The sequence below is a fragment of the Erpetoichthys calabaricus genome, chromosome 11, assembly GCF_900747795.2.
Source record: "Erpetoichthys calabaricus chromosome 11, fErpCal1.3, whole genome shotgun sequence".
NCBI lineage: Eukaryota > Metazoa > Chordata > Cladistia > Polypteriformes > Polypteridae > Erpetoichthys > Erpetoichthys calabaricus.
The window spans coordinates 26,186,380-26,210,793 of record NC_041404.2 but is presented as its reverse complement, the minus strand read 5'-3'; the positions used below and the strand labels follow the sequence as shown (position 1 = coordinate 26,210,793).

Genomic DNA, 24,414 nt, shown 5'->3' with positions numbered 1-24,414 from the left:
TTTTTAGTTATTAGTTTAAAATTTAGACTGTAAAGTGTGTATCATTCATAAATTAATCTTGGTAATGGCTTATAGGTTCAAACTTGATTTTATTCTCTTCTCATATTCTACTATTGACACATTGTTACTGGCATTCTTCCTAATTGTTTTTTTGGTTAACAGAAAAAAAAAATGGGAAACAAATTTAAAATGTATACTGTACAATAAACTGCAAGATTCAATATAGCATTAACATGTAATTTTATATTTAACTAGCTGCTACCTAATTTTTACTTTATATTTTCCTTCCTCCAACAGTGTGTAGTAATAAAGTATATTTTGGAACCTGTGTAATATTTTGGAAGTTACCTTCATCAAGTAAACTTTGGGAAACATTTGTATGTGATGCAGCTTCCTTGCTATAAAAATCCAGCCTTTGCAAGTTTAATGGTGAAAGCATTTCATTAAACTGGTATTAGAGTCATGCATTCGCTTATGTGATATTTATTGTGCGGAATTACACAACTGAGATTTGTAATGTAATAGGGATATCAGAGTACTGGTGCCATCTCAAATTTCCTATCAGTATAAACTCAGATAAAGCATTGTGGGATGCCAAATTGTATTTTATGCAAATACTGCCACTGCATTATGGGCTGATTCACATTTATGAAGTTTGAGATCATTTTATGGTTATTATTTTGAGATGTGAAGCCCATACTGCAAGTTTAGATCAACACAGGATAGTTCAGGTTTTCTCTGTGCACCTAAAGTAGCAGATGGATGAGAATTTGCTTCGAACTGGTTAGTAATTGACACACCATAAAGTAGCATTGTGACTGATTATAAGAGGGTACTAATATGTAGCATAATGTAATATAACTAAGTGTTAAGCTATGAGGGGAGCATGTATTTTTATTTGTTACACTATTGAAATTTCTTTATATGCTAGAATATTTGTGTGTACATTTTTGTCCTATTATTAGAAATATTTTCTCCCTTGAAATTCTAACTGGTAATGTTGCTTTTACGATCACACATTAGTGTGCGCAGGATATTTTTTAGTTAATTTGAAACTTTCTTGTAGGTGAGAATTTTAATAAATATATATATATTTTTACCCGAACACGTTTTAGGCATCAATAAGTAGCCTTGACGTGTGAATAGTGCGATTTTAGAGCTGAAGCAGTAATCACAGGCATGCATTTTTCTATTCGAAGTACGCAATGTCCTCTTGCGCTCTCCGCAGATACAGACTACCAGAAAATTGACGTCAGCCGTTAGCTACGCCCCTTCTCCCAGGCATCCTGCGAATTTGTGCTCGCGCTCTTCCTCATCCCTCTTCGGAAGATGGCCGTTGGAAGCAACATGGGCTTCAGCGCGAGTTTTGTCTGCTGTGTTAGCCTTATACTCATTTCCTTGAGCGCTGTGATCAGTGACGGTAATGGTAAGTGTGCTTCTTTTTTATATGGCTTGTAGAAGGCTAGTCTCAACAGTCACATTTAGTAGGGAAAAACTTGCATTCGAGTTTTCTTTCCCTGGCTAGATTTCGACGCCAAGGCGACTATGAGCTAGTAAATTTGAGCGATGGTCTTCGTCATGTCTTGAAGCGGATAGCAGTTGTGCCTATTGCACGTTGATTTCTCCCTAATCTCAGTATGTCATGATACAGTCACTTGAGAATAAGGACTCCTGTTAATAAGTGAGGGTGGATGGATGGGTAGGTGGTGACGTTACACGTGATTGGTCACACTTTTTAAAACAATGTTTACTTTGTTAATTTTATTAACTGTTATTGCTCATTAATTGTTTTACATTCATTAAACACGATGGTTTACCCATTTTTAAACAGTGTTTAGTTAACTTATCTTTCTCTGTTCCATATTCTTAGTTGTCTTGACGTTTTACGTGTCTGACAGCCCGAAGAGCCTGATGCACGATTCTGTATTGTAATAGTTTCTGGAATTTAGGTGCCGAGTTTTAGATATGGTTGCATTTTTCACATGTCTAATCCAGAATTTTAAGATTAACATTTTATCGGTTTCCTTTTTTTATTTTTAAACCTATTGTATGCCAATCAAGTTCACCCGAACTTAACACTGTTGTAACAAGAGACAACAACGGGAATAGTATGTAGGAGGAATCTGGTTTATTAAGCGTGATGCTGATTTCCCGCTGTACTTTTTTTTATCTTTTTTTAAAACTGAATAATATATTACTAAATGTTTCGCTTACTTTGACCCCATGTGTTTAACGTAGGAAGAAGTACTACTTCGCTTACATCAAAATACTTTTTTTGCAGATAAACCAATCCCTTGTGTATTTTACTTTGCGTGCTTAAGTATTTCTTAATCATCTTATGTAGCAATGGATCAAAAAACAAAGAGTGTCAGATGTGTTTATGTTCAGTCAATATCACTCTCTTTGATAGCTGTCATTTACTTTAATATGGTGGTTTCAATTCTACCTTTACTAATGCTTATACTATGCCCAAATGCCGTGTCCGCCTTCATTCTAACCCAATATCTGCTTAATTCGTACTTAGAAATGAGCCATTAGTGTAAAGTTTGTTCAAGCGTGAGTTATAAAAGCAGAATCAAAATTGTGTTTTGTGAATTCCACCAGGTAGAAACGGCAATAATTGAAATCACCTCTGCTCCAAAGACACCAATAACACACTTGTTTTTTTGTTTTTGTATTGAGTTGTAGTCTTTTTTACCTTCATTTCACTTTTGAACCCATAATGGAATAAATAGCCTACTGTATTTCAAAAATTATATGACATGATTCATGTACAGAGGCAACTGTGCCATATCTTTTGAAAGTTTTTGGTGGCTCACAACAATAACCAGTTTAGTTTCTTAATGTGGTGTGGATGTACAGGTAGCATTTAGCTATACATACCACATTCATTATTTCTCAATCACATGGAGTTGGATATGTTCTTTATTTTGTCTACTGCTATTGTACGCAATACTAATATTAATGGAATAATATTTTTGAGCAATTTAATTATGTGTTTCTGTTGGCATTATAATGCTTCTTGATATTTTACAACGATTAGTTTTCTTTTTGCCTGTTTCATTGGTGTTGACTGTCAGGCACAGTCATTGAATCTACTTACATATGTAAATAAATTCACAATATGTGCTGAAGTGTGAGCTCCTTAGCAGTAGGTAACGTTTGCCTATTTTTGTGATGCCATCTGTGATTTCCAATCTTCTCCAACTGAATTATCATAAATAAAACTTTTTTTTTATTTTAAGTAATTGATTTGACGCAATTGCTCTTGTTAATCATTGAGTCATTTACTTCTAATAATAAGCTCTCCTGGGATGCCTGCCCATTGTAGTGCACAGCCTCCCTCATATCCAAGGCTTGTGTAAACATATCCTAGGCCTCAGTGGCAGTGTCCATATGCCATCCTCCTCCTCGAATATAATGCATAACTTTTTTGTGGTGCTTGAGGGGTGAACCGGAGGAAGCCCTTAGAAGTACAAGTTGTTCATACAGAATCCATACTGAAGACGTGCAGAATTATAGAAAGCATAATGTTTCTGTTTTGAAATGGCCAAGTTGGAGTCCAGACTCAACACAGTTAAGATACTGTGATGTGACCTGAAGAGAACTGTTTATGAAGCAATCCCAGAAATATCAGTGACCAAAACAGTTTAGTAAGACACAGTGGCCTACATTCCTTTAAACTGTTGCGCAAGTCTGATCAGCAGCTACAATAAACATTTGGTTGTGGTTACTGTTGCTTAAGGAGGTTCTACCAGTACAAGGGTTCATAACTGTGAATGTTTAAACGAAGTTCTTGTGTTGGCACGAACTCCCAACTGTGTGTGTGTGTGTTATTGTAGTTTAAGCAGATTGTGATTTGATTATTAGATAACATTGTTATCAATAATTAGTGCAGAAGTGCAGCGAGTTTCAGAAGATTCAGACATTTTATTTCTTGCAACTATGAACTGAAGACTAAAGTCTGGCCCATGTGTTGTGAAGATGGCACTACTGCTCAATGTCAGAATCATAAAGCACTACCATACAGTATATGTTTAATAATTATGCTAAGAGTTAGACATTAGGGTAGGGGATAATAGCCCGAAGGCAAACCTGGGCATACCGACCCACCCCCACCCCCCATTTAACAATTAAATATAATGGAATTCAAAGGTGATCTAAGATTATCAACTCCTATCCTCCCATCCATTAAATCTAAAGTTGCATCTAATGGAAAAATGCGCAAAAAAAAACTTTAATCATTGCCCAAGTTCAGATTGAACTATTTCTATTTGTCCATCCTTTTTGTGGCAACACATCAAATTCAAATGACCAGAACCCCACACCCCTAGTAATGGCCTTCAGACTCAGTTCTGTTTACCAGGCTACATTGGTGATTAGTAAAGTCTTCAGTCTTTCAACAGTTTATAATGGAAGTTTTTTTTTTTATTATTTAATACCTATAAAGTTTAAGAGATTGTGTATTATTAGAGGGTGCTCTCTTTTACAGTGTAGGATCTTTTCACAATAATGTGGTTGGAGTTCAGTATGTGAACACTGCAGATTCCTTAATGGTTAAGATTAACTTTGATCAAGAATAAATGTTTACTCCCTCCCTCCCTCTCTCTCCTCCCCCTTTCTGGGCATTCTCTCTTTTTTTTTTTTTTTTGGATCTATAGAGATAGATAGATAGATACTTTATTAATCCCAATGGGAAATTCACATTCTTCAGCAGCAGCATACTGATACAATAAATAATATTAAATTAAAGAATGATAATAATACAGGTGAAAAAAACAGACAATAACTATGTATAATGTTAAATATTAACGTTTACCCCCCCTGGTGGAATTAAAGAGTCGCATAGTTTGGGGGAGGAACGATCTCCTCAATCTGTCTGTGGAGCAGGACAGTGACAGCAGTCTGTCGCTGAAGCTGCTCTTCTGTCTGGAGATGACATTATTTAGTGGATGCAGTGGATTCTCCATAAATTTAGTGGATGCAGTGGATTCTCCATAATAATAGATCATCTTGTTGAAAAATGGCATGATGTCGTACAATTAGTTTAGAGTCAGATGTCCTCTGATCACTGCCACGGCCCTATTTTTGTACTTTGTAAAGGCTTCTTCTTGCTGAGTTTGGTAGTGGTGCCACTTCTTTCTGTCGGGCTACTTGTTTTTAACATTACAATTAATGAATAACTGCTGGGTCATTGTTGATTTACTGTTGTATTAAAATCAGTACAGGTTGTGGCAAGCGGCTGGGGGTGGTACCCAGCCGGAACGCCCAGGAGGACCGGAGGAGGGCTTACGCCTCCTCCAGACCATGAGGGGGCGACCACCCTTGTGGGTTTGGGGACCACGGGAACAAAGCGTAAAAGCTCAACCCTATAGGGGCCCGTGGTCGCCGCCAGAGGACGCCCCAGTGCTTCTGGAGCCCTGGCCTTTGGCACTCCCACCACACCCAGAAGTGCTGGGGGAAAGAAGACCAGGGGCACCTGGAGCACGTCCGGGTGTATATAAAAGGGGCCGTTTCCCCCCATTAGATGGCTGGAGTCGGGTGGAAGTCGGAGGAGAAGAGTGGAGGCGGTCAGAAGAGTACAGGCATTGTGAGAGGCCAGGACTTTGGGGTGATTAGTGCTGCGGCACTGGGTTATGTGTGTTTCACCTGTGTAAATAGTTGTAAATAAACGTGTGTGGTGCTTTAAAATCATGTCTACCTGTCTGTGTCCGGGCTGTTTCCCACAAGGTTTTTTTTTTTTTTTTTTCCCCCCTCTTTTTCTACCTTTATGTGGTGTAAACAAAAATACTTGGATCACAAAAAAGAAAATTATTTCTGTAATTGCCTCACATTATACATGTTAAGTCATTACTTCAGTTGAAATCCAGTTCTGAAAATATGTGAACAGTATGACAGTTTGTGTATGTGTCAGATCCTAGTTCTGTTTAATTAAACAAACATTTCCTGATCTTAAATTACAACATAACATTCTCAGACCAGCTTAATCCAGTTCAAGGTCACAAGGGAGCATGTCCCAGTAGCACTGGTGCATGGTTATAGCAGGCCCCACACATTTTCATTCTGACTTGCACAAAACTACTTTCAAATTGCAATTTAAACTAAGATGCATGTCTTTTGGAACAGGGGGCAAAAACCCACACAGGTACAGGGAGAATGTGTTAACTCCACATAGGCTATATATTATAGTTAGGAAAACTAAATCAAATTACGGATCATTCCATTAATTATATTTTAAGCCTTCATAAAGTGTGTGCCAGATGGAATTTCTTTGTTTTGGTAGTGATGATTTTTAAATGTATTTTACAGTAATTACTTGTGTTTAGTAAGAGTATAAAATTCAGAAATGAAGAGCCTGTTGTTTTTTTTTTTTCACCTTTCATTAATCATTCTATCTTTATTTTATATTGCAACGTTAACAGCATATAGCATCACAAGGCACTTTGCAAGGCAATACTGTTTCCTGATTTTTAACTTATTGCAAGTTGACCAAGGCTCGAGTTATACTTGAAGAAAAATATATAATAAATATGGCCTGCATGGTTCATTCTGTTTTCATAAGTCTTTCACTTGTGAATTCAGTAAAATCAGCTTGGGAACAATAAGACCTTTGAGTTTTACTGGAATGCTGCATAACAGGTCTTTTTAAACCCCACAAGAAAATGTTTGTGGCTTACCCACCCTGCAGTTTGCCAGAATGTAGGTAGTGTCTGAATTGCTTTCGGCTAGCATCAACCAGTTTGGGTGTGTTTGTCAGTGTATGCACTGGGTGGGGGAGAGTTTGTCCTTTTTGAGTTTCTTTCCTCTATTAAATGTGAAGGACTTTCTTACTCCTCATGTAGGATTATTGTGTGAAGTACTAAGTGCTGAACATCATGACTTTGCAGATGTACTTCTCCAGTCACTCGTGTATCTCCTGATTATGTTATTGTATTGAATGATCATCTTGTTTTATATTTTTGATATGAAAAATTCAAACTGCCTCTGTATTAAATTTGTGACTTTTTTTTTGGATTAAACTGTTTTGAAAATAAATGGATATTCAAGAGTCTGAAGTGCAATTAATTTCTGTTTATGATACTGTAAATTATTACTGTCAATAATGACCCTGTGTATATATTTTAAGACACGTAAAAGTGATTGATACTATGAAGCTTATGTTGCTATTATACTGCAGGTCTTTATACATTAAAATGTTTAATTACTTTAACAATTCATTTATACAGTTAGGTCCATAAATATTTGGACAGAGACAACTTTTTTCTAATTTTGGTTCTGTACATTACCACAATGATTTTTAAATGAAACAACTCAGATGCAGTTGAAGTGCAGACTTTCAGTTTTAATTCAGTGGGGTAAACAAAACGATTGCATAAAAATGTGAGGCAACTAAAGCATTTTTTTAACACAATCCCTTCATTTCAGGGACTCAAAAGTAATTGGACAATTGACTCAAAGGCTATTTCATGGGCAGGTGTGGGCGAGTCCATCATTATGTCATTATCAATTAAGCAGATAAAAGGCCTGGAGTTGATTTGAGGTGTGGTGCTTGCATGTGGAAGATTTTGCTGTGAACAGACAACATGCGGTCAAAGGAGCTCTCCATGCAGGTGAAAGAAGCCATCCTTAAGCTGCAAAAACAGAAAAAACCCATCCAAGAAATTGCTGCAATTTTACGAGTGGCAAAATCTACAGTTTGGTACATCCTGAGAAAGAAAGCAAGCACTGGTAAACTCAGCAACACAAAAAGACCTGGACATCCACGGAAGACAACAGTGGTAGATGATCGCAGAATCATTTCCATGGTGAAGAGAAACTCCTTCATAACAGCCAACCAAGTGAACAACACTCTCCAGGGGGTAGGCGTATCGATATCCAAGTCTACCATAAAGAGAAGACTGCATGAAAGTAAATACAGAGGGTGCACTGCAAGGTGCAAGCCACTCATAAGCCTCAAAAATAGAAAGGCTAGATTGGACTTTGCTAAAGAACATCTAAAAAAGCCAGCACAGTTCTGAAAAAACATTCTTTGGACAGATGAAACCAAGATCAACCTCTACCTGAATGATGGCAAGAAAAAAGTATGGAGAAGGCGTGGAACAGCTCATTATCCAAAGCATACCACATCATCTGTAAAACACGGTGGAGGCAGTGTGATGGCTTGGGCGTGCATTGCTGCCAGTGGCACTGGGAGACTAGTTTTATTGATGATGTCACACAGGACAGAAGCAGCCGAATGAATTCTGAGGTGTTCAGAGACATCCTGTCTGCTCAAATCCAGCTAAATGCAGTCAAATTGATTGGGCAGCGTTTCATGATACAGATGGACAATGACCCAAAACATACAGCCAAAGCAACCCAGGAGTTTATTAAAGCAAAGAAGTGGAAAATTCTTGAATGGCCAAGTCAGTCACCTGATGTTAACCCAACTGAGCATGCATTTCACTTGTTGAAGACTAAACTTTGGACAGAAAGGCCCACAAACAAGCATCAACTGAAAGCCGCTGCAGTAAAGGCCTGGCAGAGCATTAAAAAGGAGGAAACCCAGCATCTGGTGATGTCCATGAGTTCAAGACTTCAGGCTGTCATTGCCAGCAAAGGGTTTTCAACCAAGTATTAGAAATGAACATTTTATTTCCAGTTATTTAATTTGTTGAATTACTTTTGAGCCCTGAAATAAAGGGATTGTGTTAAAAAATGCTTTAGTTGCCTCACATTTTTATGCAATCATTTTGTTCACCCCACTGAATTAAAGCTGAAAGTCTGCACTTCAACTGCATCTGAGTTCATTGCGGTAAAATTCATTGTGGTAATGTACAGAACCAAAATTAGAAAAACGTTGTCTCTGTCCAAATATTTATGGACCTAACTGTAGTAGTTTATAAACAGTTCAGAACTGTTTGTGTGTGTGAGTCAGTCTGTGGCACTGATCACTCACATGAGAAAAGGGCTATATAAATATAAAGAATTATTATTTATTATTAAATTTACCTTACGTGTATGGATTACAGTTTGAAAGAGTAGTATGTCTGGTGGCTTCCAATAGCAGCAGCTTTATTACCTTACTTGCTGCCCCAGAAATTCTCCTTAAATAAACATGAGTTTCACCTAATGAAAATAATTTGAAGCTGCACTGAATTGATTTTTCATGTTCCTTGAGCAGGTAAAGAAAACATCCTTTTTTATGTAAAAAAAAGGAATATGCAGTAGGCCTTTCACGTAGACTGTTAACTGGATTACTGCATTAAGCAATAGCGATCAAAATATTAAGTTTAAAAATGAGCAGGGTTATTTACATGTGTTAAACACTAAAACAACTCATAGGCTTCACCGATATTCCCTTGACGACCAAAGCTCAGAAAATCAGTTTCATTGTATAATGTAGTAGTGACACCTTTTATTGGCTAACTAAAAAAGGTTATAAAATGTAATCTTATTGTAATCTTTTTAGTCAGCCAATAAATAAAAGGTGTCATTTTGCTTGACTTTTCATTGTATAATGTACAAACACTTCCCAGAAATTATTGAAATTTTCAGCCCTTAGTCATAGTTAACAGTGCTTTAAGAAAGAGAAAAAAGACTCTGGTTAATAATATTAGGTAGGAATAATAAGAAAAGAATATTTTTAAGATGGAGATTGTTCTGAAACCAAACACAACATCTGCAGTTTGGAGTCATTTCTGTTTCAAAAGAAAAGATAAAGAATGCTTGAAACTTAAGAGGCTATTTGCTGGCATTGCAGTCAAATGCAAGCAATTTGTGGGCACATTTAAAACACAATTGCCCCAATTCTTTGCTCTATTGATGTCCTCCGTTTCATTGATCACATCAGTGGCCTTAGGTTTCTTAAAATGTCTTATTGTACCTTTGTTATGGTTCATTTTTTAAGAAGTTACAAATTGTAGCCCTTTTAAATATTTGTTAGTAATAGGCTACTGTTCTCAGAGTTGTTTAAATAAAAAAGCATTTTTAATATATAACAAAATAACATTATACTTCTGCATATTCCATAGGCTTCTGTTTAAGTAAAAATTGCTCTATTTGTAAATAAAAACACATTTAAACCATTTGTTTAAATGAAAAAAATTGACACTACCTCACTAGCCTCACCTACAGTCCCTGTGCATTTGAGTGAATACTCTGTCAGAAATATTATTTTTCAAGTCACTTACTGTATTATCTGATAGGCGTGACAGCTGTGGAAGAAATGTTTTGTTTAAAAAATTTTAAGAATTGTAAATTGGACCTTCACACATTTTACAGCCTTTAGGAAAAGGGATATATATATAAAGTGTATCCACATATTTTTCATATTGATGTGTGTGTTTATTACACCTTATTAGCCAGTGTTTTGTTTATAGTTTAAAAAAATAGTGTATTGAAAAGATTATACATAAGTCTGAGTATGTTTAAAGATTCATTTCCTAATTTATTGGCAGTAGTCTATTTATTACTTCCCAGTAATGTAACCCTGTATTTGTATTTGCACTTGAAACTCTCTTAGCCGACATCCTCCCTAGCCATCAAAGTTTTTCAAAATAAACAGGGACTCAGACAGTACCAAAATCTATTCTTTAAAAAGTACTTTCATAAAATACACAGTCTTGATTATTCTAATCAAATGTGAAGACAGGAGCATTTGTTTAAATTTTGATTGTTTCTCTGAAGTTTCCTGGCATTTTTGCCTTCCAATTTTTAGTTCAGAGTTGAAGGTATAAGGATATTTAATTACCAACATTGCACATATTTAAAGAATATTGTATTGTAGTTTATTATGTTACCTCACAATTAGTAGATTCACATTACATATAAAGCAATTAATTGAAAAGAGTGAATTAGGGTGTGTGTGTATGTGTATATTTATTTTTTTTATTTATAATATGTGTGGGTGTGTGTGTATGTATATGTGTGTGTGTGTGTGTGTGTGTGTGTGTGTGTGTGTGTGTGTGTGTGTGTGTGTGTGTGTGTAATATAAATATAATATAAAAAAAAATATAATAGGGCATGCTCCTAATGAGACGATAGATGGTGTCCTGGGGGATCTCCTCCCAGATCTGGACCAGGGCATCACTGAGCTCCTGGACAGTCTGAGGTGTAACCTGGCGGTGTCAGATGGACTGAAACATATTGTCCCAGAGGTGTTCTATTAGATTTAGGTCAGGCGAACGTGGGGGCCAGTCAATGGTATCAATTCCTTCATCCTCCAGGAACTGCCTGCATACTCTTGTCACATGAGGCCGGGCATTGTCGTGCACCAGGAGGAACCCAGGACCCACTGTACCAGCATAGGGTCTGACAATGGGTCCAAGGACTTCATCCCATTACCTAATGGCAGTCAAGGTGCCATTGTCTAGCTGGTAGAGGTCCGTACGTCTCATAATGGAATTGCCTCCCCAGACCATCACTGACCCACCACCAAACCGGTCATGCTGAACAATGTTACAGACAGCATAACGTTCTCCGTGGCTTCTCCAGACCCTTTCACGTCTGTCACATGTACTCAGGGTGAACCTGCTGTCATTTGTGAAAAGTACAGGGTGCCAGTGGTGGACCCGTCATTTCTGGTATTCTATGGCAAATGCCAATCGAGCTCCACTGTGCCGGGCAGTGAGCACAGGGCCCACTAGAGGACGTCAAGCCCTTAGGCCACCCTCACAAAGTCTGTTTCTGATTGTTTGGTCAGAGACATTCACACCAGTGGCCTGCTGGAGGTCATTTTGTAGTGCTCTGGCAGTGCTCATCCTGTCCCTCCTTGCCCAAAGGAGCAGATACCGGTCCTGCTGATGGGTTGAGGACCTTCTACGTCCTTATCCAGTATTGATGTGCCATCCTGGAGAAGTTGGACTACCTGTGCAACCTCTGTAGGGTCCAGGTATCGCCTCATGCAAAACTAGTGAAAAAACAGTCAGAAAGGATGAGGAGGGAAAAATGTCAGTGGCCTTCACTTGTTAAACCATCCCTGTTTTGGGGTTTGTCTCATTGTTGCCCCTCTAGTGCACCTGTTGTTAATTTCATTAACACCAAAGCAGCTGAAACTGATTGCCTGGGAAACCACTCTTCCTTATTTGACTTCATGTCTTCATCATTGACGTAGCACATTTCACAAAGGTAGCCCTTCAGATTGGGGATCAGATGAAAGCCACAAGGGGCTAGTTGTGGAGATCAGAGTAGTTGTGATAGCGGTTACGGTCCACAGTTTCTCAGAGTGGCCTTTGCATCTTCTGAATTATGTGCAGGGGCATTGTCATGAAGCAGAATGGCAGACAGCTTCTGTTGCTGTTTTTCTCTTATTCATTTGCTTTGACATTTTAGTAGTCAACATCTAAAGCTGTGTGGGCCAGTTGAGGCTTGTAATCAAAATAGACCATACCCCTCAACAACAAAGATTTGTGCGCCTGATCTTGCTTGCATTTGCTTGGACCTTGACATTTTTTGTGTTTAGAGATTCATAATGCTTCTGTTGTTTTAGTTGTCATTTTGCATTGTGTCCAAGTTTGAAATCCAGTTATAAAATGTTTCTCAAATTTCTCTTAGTCTGAAATCATTCACTTGAGATGCAATGATGCTTCGTTTTTAACAGTTAACCTTATGAGCTCCATATAAGCACAGACTTTGCTGTTTAATTGTTAATAAGGAATGAATTTACATGACCCAAATCTAATGTCTGTAGTGTCTGTTATTTCATGCACAACTACTTTATGATTTTTTTCATTACAATTCACTAAACCGTGGTATTTTTTTCTTCAGTCAGTATTTGAAGGCTGAGTCCAGAATATGGGTCATGTTTAGAGCATTTCTGCCATGACTGAATACTGTAGCCCTTCTTATAACTAGCATATTACCCTTATGCTGAAATTCCCTCTAACTCAGTAAAATCTCCCCAAGCCAATAGAATTTCTTCAGTCTTCCTCCATCTGTTGCTAGACTTGTGGGAAATCCACCCTGTCTGGTCACATGAAATTTTAGCTTCCTATCTCTAAATTGTTGTCTATAGCTTAATTTTTATGACTTAATTTGTTTCTCTATATGCTTACTCTCCTGGAGATAGTTTTCAGAAAGGGGACTTTATATTCTGGCTGAACATAGCTCATTAGTTCTCAAAAAACCCTTACCTTCTACAAAGCACAGGGGTAACATTACCCTTCCTTATTTTTGCAATTATTTTGAATGTTTTTCTTTTGCTTGGATTGAATTTTGGGCAGAGATAGTGAGCACACATTATTAAGTTTGCTTATGTACTGTTGTGGACTCAAGACGGTTTCAAGGATAATTCAGTCTTTTTTTCTAATTTTGTCATGTCGTAGCATCATGCTAACAACATTTAGTCAGGATATAGTGGGCTGGAGAATAACTGACTAACACAGTGTCTTAGGGGTCTGCTGGAGCCAGTCCCAGCCAGCACAGGGTGCAAGGCAGGAACAGACCCCGGGTAGGGAGCCAGCTCACTGCAGGGCAATCACACACACCTGCACACACTAGGGACAATGTAGGATTGCCAATGCACCCAACCTGCATGTCTTTGGACCGTGGGAGGAAACCAGAGCACCCAGAGGAAACCCATGCAGACACGGGGAGAACATGCAAACTCCACACAGGGATGACCCGGGAAGTGAACCCAGGTTTCCTTACTGCGAGGCAGCATCGCTACCACTGCGCCACCGTGCCACCATAACAACATTTATTTTTTATCCAAATCAAGAACCACTCAATACTACGGAATCACAAAGTGAAAACAGGCTTTTAGAAAATTTTGCAAATTTCTGAAAAATAAAAAGCTGAAACATCACATTGACACAAGTATTCAGCCACTTCATTCATTACTTATTTGAAGCACTTTTGGCCGCGATACAAGTCTTTTGATTTCTTGGATCAGACGTGACAAGCTTTGTACAAGTGGGTTTGAGGATTTTTCTTTTCTGCAGATCCTCTCAAGCTGTTATCAGGTTGGGTAGAGACCACTGGTGGTTAGGTATTTTCAGGTCTCTCCAGAGATGTTCAATTGGGTTAAAATCTGAGTTCTGGCTGGGTCATGCCGGGATTTCCACAGAGTTGTCCCTAAACCACTCCTGTATTGCCTTTGCTTTCTGCTTAGGGTCATTATCCTCTTGAAAGGTAAACCTCCAAGCCAGTTTGAGGTCCGGAGTGCTTTGGAGCATGTTTTCGTTAAGGATATTTCTGTACTTTACTCTGTTCAGCTTTCTCTCAACTCTGTCAACCATCCCAGTCCCTGACACAGAAAAACAACCCTACAGCATGATACTAATAACATTATGCTTCCCCTTTGAAATGTTATTGCACAGTTCATGAGCGGTGCCTTTTTCTATGCAGACTAGATGCTAATCTTGGTTTCATCAGAACAGAAAATCTTGTTTTTTTACAGTCTCAGAGTCCTTTAGGTGCCTTTTTACAAACTTCAAGTGGGCTTCTATGTGTCTTTTGCTGATGATAGGCCTCTCTTATAAAGCTCAGAACAGTATAGTGTTGCGGTGATGGTTGTCCTGCTAGAAGTTTGTACCATCTCCACACAGGTTTTCAGAGTCACCATTGGGTTCTTGGTCACCTGTCTTACCAAAGCCCTTCTCCCATGATTTCTTAGTTTGGTTGTGTGGCCAGCTCTAGGAAGAGTAGTCATTGTTGCAGAGTTCTTCCATTTGAGAATTACGGAGGCCACTGTGCTCTTGGGAACCTTTAGTGCTATGGGAATTTTTTGTAGCCTACCCGCATCTGTGTACCCCGATACAATCCTTCAAAAGCTCTGCAGAGTATTTCTTCAACCTTGGGGCTTTGTTTTTGCTTTGTGGAACTTAATATAGACGTGTGCTTTTCCCAATCCTAGGTGGACTCCAAACAAGGTGTAGAATGATCAATAGAATGAGATGTATCACAGCCAAATTTCAAGCATTATAGCAAATGTCTGAATACATGTAGTTTTTTATTTTTTTAATAAATTTGCAAAAACTTCTGAAATCCAGTTTTCACATTTTCCTTTTGAGTGTTGCACCCTGTGGAAATGAGATTAATTAAAATGATTGTAGCACAAAGCTGCAACAGCAAAATGTGAAAAAGTGCAAAAGGCTTGGGCACTTTAGATAGTTCTCAAAAATCTTTGTTTTAGATGATTATTTTACATCTTCTGCATTAGTGTTTTAGGAGAAAGTGGGCATGGCCCATTTTACTAGACTTTGTAGTGGCACGCAAGGCCTGTTAAGATAGCAGATTTAACAAAATCCAGCTTCACCTCCAGTCTGAGAAGATGGTTAACTGCAGTTTGGATATTCTTGGCCAGCTCTGTGCTTCATCTGATAGCAAAAGGTATAAATCAGTTTTATTGACATCTCTGTACAATGGTATATATACCTTTAGCACATCCCATTAAACAGGCCTTTTATACAATACAATATCATTAACTGTGATCAATGACAACTCTGTTAGGTGAAATAGTGGAGTATAAGAACAAGGCAACAGGATGTTTCTGTTTGGAAGAACTCCATGCTTCCACAATCTGCTGAATACAATGCAACTAATCCGTTATTGTTAAGAAATGGTCGGTCTTACAAAATGCCGCTTCATAAAGTTTTCTTTAATGCTAAATCCGGGTTTTTCTGAAGTAACTTATGAAAGTGTCAAGGTGACAGTTTAATTTGACCAGAAATACTGTGTCTTTGCTCATTATTTTTGACACACCAGAACTCCATTTCCTTGCTATTACAGTAACCATATTTATTCATGTGCGCATTACGGGAATGAGTATACATTTAATTGACTTCTGCTAAATGCTAGAAGGATTGCAGTAATGCTGATCTGTTGACTTAGTGAGATGTTTGTTTTGTATGTGAATAAACTGTTTAGGCTGTTGTGTTTTCTCTTTTAGATAAGAATGAATCTTCCAATAAGAATATTACAGGCACACCATCATTAGTAAATACAACTTTGACAGAAGTTCAAGAAACAAATTCTTCAATATTAACTGAGAAGAGTGGTTCCACAACAGTGACGTCTTCTATATTACCTTCTACTACAGCCACAACTGCTGCTACTACTACTACTACTACCACCACCGCCAAAACCACATCTCTGAAAACCACTTCCACCACTGCGTCCCAAGATATTATTGATGCAGATTTCGTACATGAAAACTTAATACCTACAAATGTAGATGATGCAGAGCAGACCCCTTCCACAACTTTAATAGACAGTGATGGGTATGACTACTTACAACAGGATTTTGATGGAGAAAATATAAATGTTTTACCTGAAACTGATGTTAACAGTGACTTCAGTGAAACTATGGATGGAGAAGATTTAGTAACTGCCAACAAGGATGACAGAATTGAAGATGCCCCAGATCATTTTAAAAGCAGCTCTTTCAATGGCCCGGAAGATGAAGATACACACTTCTTTTTCCATCTTGTCATCATTGGATTTTTGGTTGCTATTATATATATTACCTATCATAATAAGAGAAAGGTAAGTGTATTTCCCCTTCTTTTGTGTTGGACACACTGTAGCTGTATGGTTTCCTACCCAACTGTGCAAACGTTTCATTTTGTTACCTGAAATGTTACAGTAAATGTTAAAATGGTAAGGATTTCTACATTGCAAAGCACGCTCATTCACCAATATACTAAGAATGAAATAGTGGTAATGTTACCATCTTTTTCACTCCCAACGTTTACAGTTTTGGTATCTGAAAGAATGCGTTTCCAAAACAGATTGAATGTGTTTTACATTTTGTTTATTAATAAAAATGTTGATCTTGCTAAGACAGCCCCTTTTACAAGATCAGAAATGGTGAAGTGTTGACCACATCAGCCTGATCCATATCTGACATCAGGAGGTACATTGATAAGTAGTCTAACAAAAGGTGTAACATGATTACTTTTTTGCATTCACGATGATATGCAATTAATTGTGCAGCCCTATAAAACATTATATGAATTGTGACTACAGGTTAAATCACATCACTATGCTAATTGTGAAAATGACAAATTACTGCATTCGATTTAGTACTTTCGTTCTCCCAGAGATTGAGCTTTGTCAGTTACATACTGCTCTAAACAGCAAATATGTGTTATGATTAAGCACAGACACATTCACTATCTGCCAGTGCACTTACAAATCGGGGGTACCCACACCTTAGGACTACCACATGTCTGTATGCAGCAGCCTATTAAACGCCAAATTGGATAACTGACACTGACAGATAACATAGTGTTTTATTTTTCAAAAGGCAAGGCTGTGGTTGAACTGTGTGCAACAAAGGTATTAAAAAATTGGCAATACTGAGGCTAAAAGAGGCCATCCACTCCTGCAGTAGTTATTGTGAAGTTACATTTTGCTTCATTCCTTAAGTTGGACAAAAATCAAAATGGATCTGAAGCAGGTGGTGCTTTATGCAACCACAGCTGATCTGTGATTGAGTAGTACTACACAAGCCTTCCTGAACGTAATGGTTCATCATACTGATGAAGAGAATACACAAAATTAATGCTTGCCATGCTGCTTCTTTTAATGATTGAACCTTTCATTGCAATACTTTCCTCAGAAATGGGTATACCAATTATAAGTGTTATATACTTAAATTCTCTTTTAAGATGTTTTAAATATCAGTAGTTTACTGTATTAAAACAGTGACATGAATTTTCTAAAAGTGTGCTAAATCTGTATTGTAAAAAATAAAAAAGAAACAAATACTAAATTTTAAAATTTTCAACTAATCTAGCAATTAAGTTTCATGTTAACAAATTAAATGCATCCTCGCTTAAAGGAGGTTCTACTGTACTGTATAACCAGAAGATACTATAAGCAATAATAATAATCCATTATTAATTTTGTCATAATCATGCACCCCTTATGTTTTATACATACATTTGTTTGTTGATATAGGTAATCCTAGTGAATAATATACTTTATCATCTTGTAAATTTCTGTATGCTGAAGAAGGTAATACATGATGCAGAATGGAGAAAAAGAAAGAGTACTCGTTGCATCTAGAATATTTTTAAGATGTGGAAGCCCTTAGTCGGGTGCAATATGCAGAAGTGACAAAGCATGACATAAACATAAAGTGGTTGAGTGTTTAAGAGGAAAAACAAACTGCTCTTTCTGCTTTCAAAATCCGTGGTTTGTAATAATGCTAAGCACGAGTTTGTATCTCTCCAGTGGCTGTTATAGCACGTGTTTGTAGCACACCGCCTGTCCTGTACACCTCAGTTCAATTTGACTATAATCCAGCCGGATATGTTACAAGTTGTTTTTGTGGTTAATCAAGTCCATTACTGATAGCAGGAGAGGCAGAAGAGAGGTGTCCACCCGCTGAGAAGATGTTGCAGTCAAACATTTTCAGTGCAGTGTTAAAATGTGACCTAGCTGGAAAGGATCACAGTTTAATAGTTTTACAAAATATTTAACATTTTATATGTTGTATATTTTGCTAACATACTGAAGAGTCTTGTTTATAGCATGCTGCTCACTAGGAGTTCACAAAGTATGCTAATCTGAAAATGCAGCACTGGTATTAAAGCACAAACTTTTTGTTTTCCCTGTGCTTCTTGATACATTTTCCATGCTGTACAGCATGCCCATGGGAAGATGGAACATGGGAACACACTCTTAGCTGGTAATTAAAACAATTTCCATGTGAAAATATAGGTTCAAAGTTAACTTATTTCACTGAGCAGAAAACAGCTACCCACAAACCTTTAGCAATTATAAAAATATTGTCAAAAATGTTTGTGTGTGTGTGTGTATGTTTATTCTCCAGCAGGTGTGCCTGCCACTGCTTTTGATGGAATAAAAATGCAGGTGTAGTCACTAGTTAAATACTTAATGGCCCCAACCTAAAATTACGCTTGACTAAACCTACAATGGAGAGCAACTTTGCATCCCTGAGCCAGAAATCTGAAACACTTCCTTGAGGCACTTTCCTGATAAAGTGCAGGTGCAGCCTGTAAAGCCGGCATCGCATCACATGACGTCAAACTTGATGACTGCAGTTTATCTTGTCCCTTGGAACGTCAAATTACACAACTAGGAATTGCAGAGGACGACAAACTACATGACTCCGATGACTTTCCAGTACAGTTTCAGATATTCAAAGTATCGCATGCGCACCCATTTTACTGGCAGCCAATAATGTGCTTCCTGACCTCGTCTGTGCTGCATGAATGCTTCCCAGGTACGGCAAATTCAGCTGTAATCCTGACTCTTTTATTTTCCGATTTTCTGTCCTCTTGAGGTACATAAAATACTAGATATTAAACAGACGAGCCTCCCTCCTGTTTGGGAGCTCCAAAACAGTGCTCAACATATTTCTTGCAGCTGCATTGCAAGCATTGTACTTCAGGTGAGCATTCATTGGTTGTCCGCTCTAGCATACACACAGTCTCATCTCTGTGATATAAGACAAACTCGAACCTATTAGATTTTGTTGGGGAGAGTTGCAGACTGGTCAGAGTGAGCAATGTCAGACTTCACGACTGTCCACGACTTATTAAAATAATGTAAACAAAGTCTAGGACTGAAATCCTGGGATAAATTTTGACGGGGCCTTAAATAATATTCATTCACCAAGGAGACAAATTTCAGAATGAAACATGACTTTTTATATTATACCTTAATAACTCCATAACTTCATTTGGTCCATGACCTTGCAATTAGCAGAAAAATAACAAACTTGGTGGGAGCTACTACAAGTACTAAGAAGGCATGTGCCAAAAAGAAAAAAAAAAACCAACTTTTTTGTGTCTCCTTGTTTGGGCCACTCACTGTAAGATACGTTTTTCAAGTATTGTGCGATAGGGTCTTACAGTTTACCATCACAAAGGCCTGATCCCCATAAAGAATTATTATTATTATTAGAGTTCACAAACTCTATTTAATTCTGTTTTCAAGTGGTTTTGCGGCCTCTGTTAGGTTGATTTGTAACTGACACTTTATCAAACAGTGTATTGCTAACCCATCTGTTGCTGATTGTTAACTGCTAAAAGAGAAACTTAATTTTATTTGTTATTATTTGTGTTCCAATAACTCCATGAAATTCACAGTAAAGGATTTTCCTTTCAGTGGTTTTTCACTGAATGTCTTAACGTTCTTAAATAGCAAGTCAATTGGAAACAGTGGAAATTGTGGTGCAGACTACACATGTTTTTCACACTTCAGCTTTGAGGCGAATGTGTAACTGTACACATAGAACTCTTTTAAAATTATTCATTAAATTAATTTTTTTTTTCCATTATTTTTACTCCATTATTAGCCTATACTATACCAATCTGATGTTTGCCTTTTCTTGCATTTCTACTAGTTAGAAGCCAATATATAGAGCCTATAATACAGTAGATCCTTTAGCATCCATTTTAGATTAAATGAAGAAGTTCTTTGTTTGAAATATTGTAGTTAATGGAGCTTTCTGAGCAGTCCATTAAATGGAAAGTGTTTTCTCTTGTGCTTTAATGGTATACTTAGCAATGAGTCTAACACACTGAAATTTTAAACAGAATTTAAAATAAAATGTACTAAGTATGCTTTAGTTAGGTTGACACCATTTTTTTAAAATGTGACAAAACAAATTTTCAGACAAAAGAAATATGGTGAAAATGTGAACAGTTCTCAGCTGAAACAGAAAGTTAATTCCGTTTATGTCTTTATTATAAAAGATTTTGAGGGATGTTGGTGTCTTAACTCTTTAAGGGCTGAATATTTTTTCCAAAAAACATAGTTTCATAGTTTAAAGGCAGTGGTTTCACACAGAAATCAACATAAAACATCTGTTGCTGCATGCTGTGGCTTCCAGTTTGCCAAGAATGTGCGGCAGGCTTGCTGCCAGGCTGTCTTCGCGTGGCTGGGGCAGCAGCAGCATTGGTCATAGTCACTGTACATTGCAATCCGGTTTCAGTGGCAGTCCTGGCGAACATTGCCATAGGTGTGTCAGCTATATGAACCTGTTCAGCACCACGATTAGCTGGGGACCAGTCAGCTGAAGCTGAAACCTCACATTTGTTTTCGATCCCTTGTATCAAAATCGGAGTCCGACAACTCATAGTCCAATTCAGAGATAATAGGCAAAACTTCATCCATTTTTGCTGTTGTTTGCTCCTTACTACTCACACGAGCGCAGGAAATCACAATCAAACCAATGAAGCTAACTTTCCTTCTAGCAACTAGAGTCCAACTAAAACATAACGGTTTTGTCACAGTTTACAGTTGATTACCATCGTCAACTCCTGCTTTTGACAAAAGTCGACATCGGCCCTGAAAGAGTTTAACTACAATTGTCTGTCTGTACACAACATTTGTCATACACCTCAGAGTTTCTCTCTGCACACATTTTTCTCTATAGCTGTAATTGGCAATGTTTTTCTGAAAATTGACATGTGAATGTTTCAGGTACTTAGATGTGGGATGGATTGATTCATTTTGTAGTATAATATAATATTTTGCTGCTTAATCCATTTTGCAATTGTGCTAGCCTTTACAGTAGCCTACCTTGGCAGCATCAGGCCAAGTTAGGAATCGGCAATGACTGGCACAAAGGGCCCACTTGCACACCTGAACTCCCATGGAGCTAATAACACTTTTACTGTTGGGGTGAGGGAGGTGCGCTGAGGTATGCAAACATGGGGAGAGAATGTGAAAACAGAGTATGGAAATTATAAGGCAGTTTCTCTACCGTATTGCTGCCCCATCTTAGCTGAAATGAGAGTTTTACTGAAAAATATTGAATTGAGAGGGAATATATAATGAAACTGAGGAAACTGTACCTTTGAATTTAGTGAATTGTTTTTGAGAATGTTAATGAAAATTTATTAGAGTATATCAACTCATAGTTATTAAAGTTTTGCTTTCTGATCACTGGATGGAAATGTTTAGTTGAAGTTATTGATGCAAAAGGGTGTCACACCACTTACTGAAAGCAAAGATTAACATACTTATTCTTTTTTTCCTTTTTTTTTTTTTTTTTTTTTTTTTTTTTTTTTTAACACACAAATAGGTAACACTGGGTCATTTTTTTTTTCAATAAATAAATGAACAAGTATAATGTTTTTATTTAATTTTTTAATTGAGTGCTCTTTATCTAGTTTTAGAACTTGTTTAAAAAATATAAGGTTTTAGTTCATAATTATGCAGAAATAAGGTTTTAAAAATGTTCCAGCACCATTTTATTTGGCATTTCTTCTACTTTATTGCAGAATGTTATGAGTTTATAATTACTTTTACTTTTCTAATTATTTTAACCATTTTTATTTAGTTTTTGGATGTTTCATTGACATTTGTCATTCAGTAATTGGTTATTTTTGTTGTTGTCATAGATTTTACTTTTGGCTCAAAGCAGACGATGGAGAGAAGGTCTCTGTTCCAGAACAGTGGAGTATCATAAACTTGACCAAAATGTTCATGAAGCAATGCCATCACTCAAAATGACCAACGATTATATTTTTTGAATCTGAAATCATTAGGACTCTTTTTTTAACATATTAATTTAAGTCTCCTTACTAGTAAGTAATACTGTATAAACTGTGATGTTAAAATATTGTTTTTTCATTTATTTGAAACAGGGCTCTTCCTCTCCCTCTTTCACTTTTTTTGTTGAGGTTTTCATCCTTTTTTTGGGGGGTTGATTTAATGGAGGTATACCTTGTGCATTAAAATAAATGCCTAAAAAATATATCCATAAATGATGAAGAACTGAACCATGGAGTCTCCGGTGGCTTAGCTAGTGCCTCATATTGTCATACAAGGGGAACCTTGGGAAATAAGCTGCTAACTTGCAATATATTATTTCTATTTTTTAAACAATGTTACATTTTAGTTCTGACCCTTGCAGTCCTCAGTGTAGAATAGAATTGCTTATTTTAAGAACATATCCTTCAAGATAATCATTTGTAGTAAAATTATTGGATAATCATTGTATTGTACATCTGATATTAGACAAACAAACTTAAGGGAATTGTGTGCTATATTATATAATATATATATATATATATATATATATATATATATATATATATATATATATAATATGTGTGTGTGTGTGTATAAATTGTGTAGTTTTATAAAACAGCAGAAAACCAAGATGGTTTGTGGCCATATCAGGAAATGTTTGAAGTGAACAATCTTTATTTTTTGTAAGCCTTACTAAATTGTTAAAAAAAAGATAAATTAAAGATATGCATTGACATTTTCTGCACTTTTTAAAAATATCTTTGTTGCTTTTGTTTAAATATTGAAGCTGTTAAATCAAAATGTAAATAATTCAAATGTAAACCCTGTCACAGAGCAATGGAGATGAGTACCTTTGATTTTGTAAATACTCTTTTCCTTTTTCCTTCACAGCATTCTCTCTGTAAGATACTGAAATGATATATAATGTGAGATGATACACTTTCCAATCGTGTTTTCAAAAATAGCACAAATGGACTAAATGGGTATTCATTTGTTGTTGTATAATCATGGTTTCTCTTCAATAAATGTTATTAGATGAAAATGTGACTTGTTCAATTATGTGTATACTTAGGACAGTTTATCTCTGAATATGTGAAGTAGCTTTAAATTTAACTCCTTTAACTTTATTTTCCATTTTTAGGAGCAGTTTCTATGAATTGATGCCTCTACTATTAATCAAGCCTATAATAGACCAGTTATAGACAGAAACCAACCGTACAAAAGGGAAAAACATACTTTTAAGAGGGGTTCTTAGAATAACCAAACATACATTTATTTCAGATGAATAATATATCACACTTAGAATTTATGGGCAAAATGTAAGAATCTGTCTAAATTGATGCGCGTATTGCATGTTATGTTTTGAATTATTTTAACTGTTTATAAATACAGTCAGCCTGTCAATACTGTGTTCAACACTGCAATATTGAAATTGTAACCTTGGCACTTTTTATGATTGAATGTTTTTTCTTATAGATATTCTTCCATTACAGCCATTTCCTCTTTTGGTGCTGGTTAGGGTGATTGGTATCCCAGAACTGACTGGGTATTTCTAGAGTTTGTTATTAAGATATAGTGTGCCAGTAATGCAGTTGGTACCTGCTTTGCTTCTGAAGCCCCAGCATCCATGTATGGAAATAAACTGGTTTGGAAAAGGAATATTTGTAAATATGTACCACACTCCATGCACCACTCAACTTTTGTTATAAACCTCGATTCTATGAAGTCTGAGCCACAAGGAGAAGCAATTGCAAAAGAGGAGCCATGATAAATAGGTAAGAAACAGATTATTTTATTATCGTCCACAAATCAAATAGCTACAAAACACTGGTTAGCAATTGTATCTAATAACAGAGAGCAGATAAAAAAGTAAAAACTAAACATTCAACTTGACTAAAGGCTTTGTATGACAGTCATGAGGGAAATTTTATTTCCCACTTCCTATTACTTTCCCTCCTGTAATGGGAGATGACC

The 24,414-nt window shown here is 36.8% G+C and overlaps 1 protein-coding gene across 1 annotated transcript; it reads left to right on the top strand.

Moving 5' to 3' along the window:
* The first annotated feature begins 1,267 nt into the window (after positions 1–1,267).
* On the top strand, positions 1,268–23,482 carry c11h5orf15 (chromosome 11 C5orf15 homolog). The gene is made up of 3 exons (XM_028812824.2): positions 1,268–1,426; positions 15,872–16,467; positions 22,308–23,482. The coding sequence occupies exons 1-3, from the start codon at positions 1,330–1,332 to the stop codon at positions 22,437–22,439; spliced, it is 825 nt and encodes a 274-aa protein (XP_028668657.1). The 5' UTR covers positions 1,268–1,329; the 3' UTR covers positions 22,440–23,482.
* The last annotated feature ends 932 nt before the right edge of the window (positions 23,483–24,414 follow it).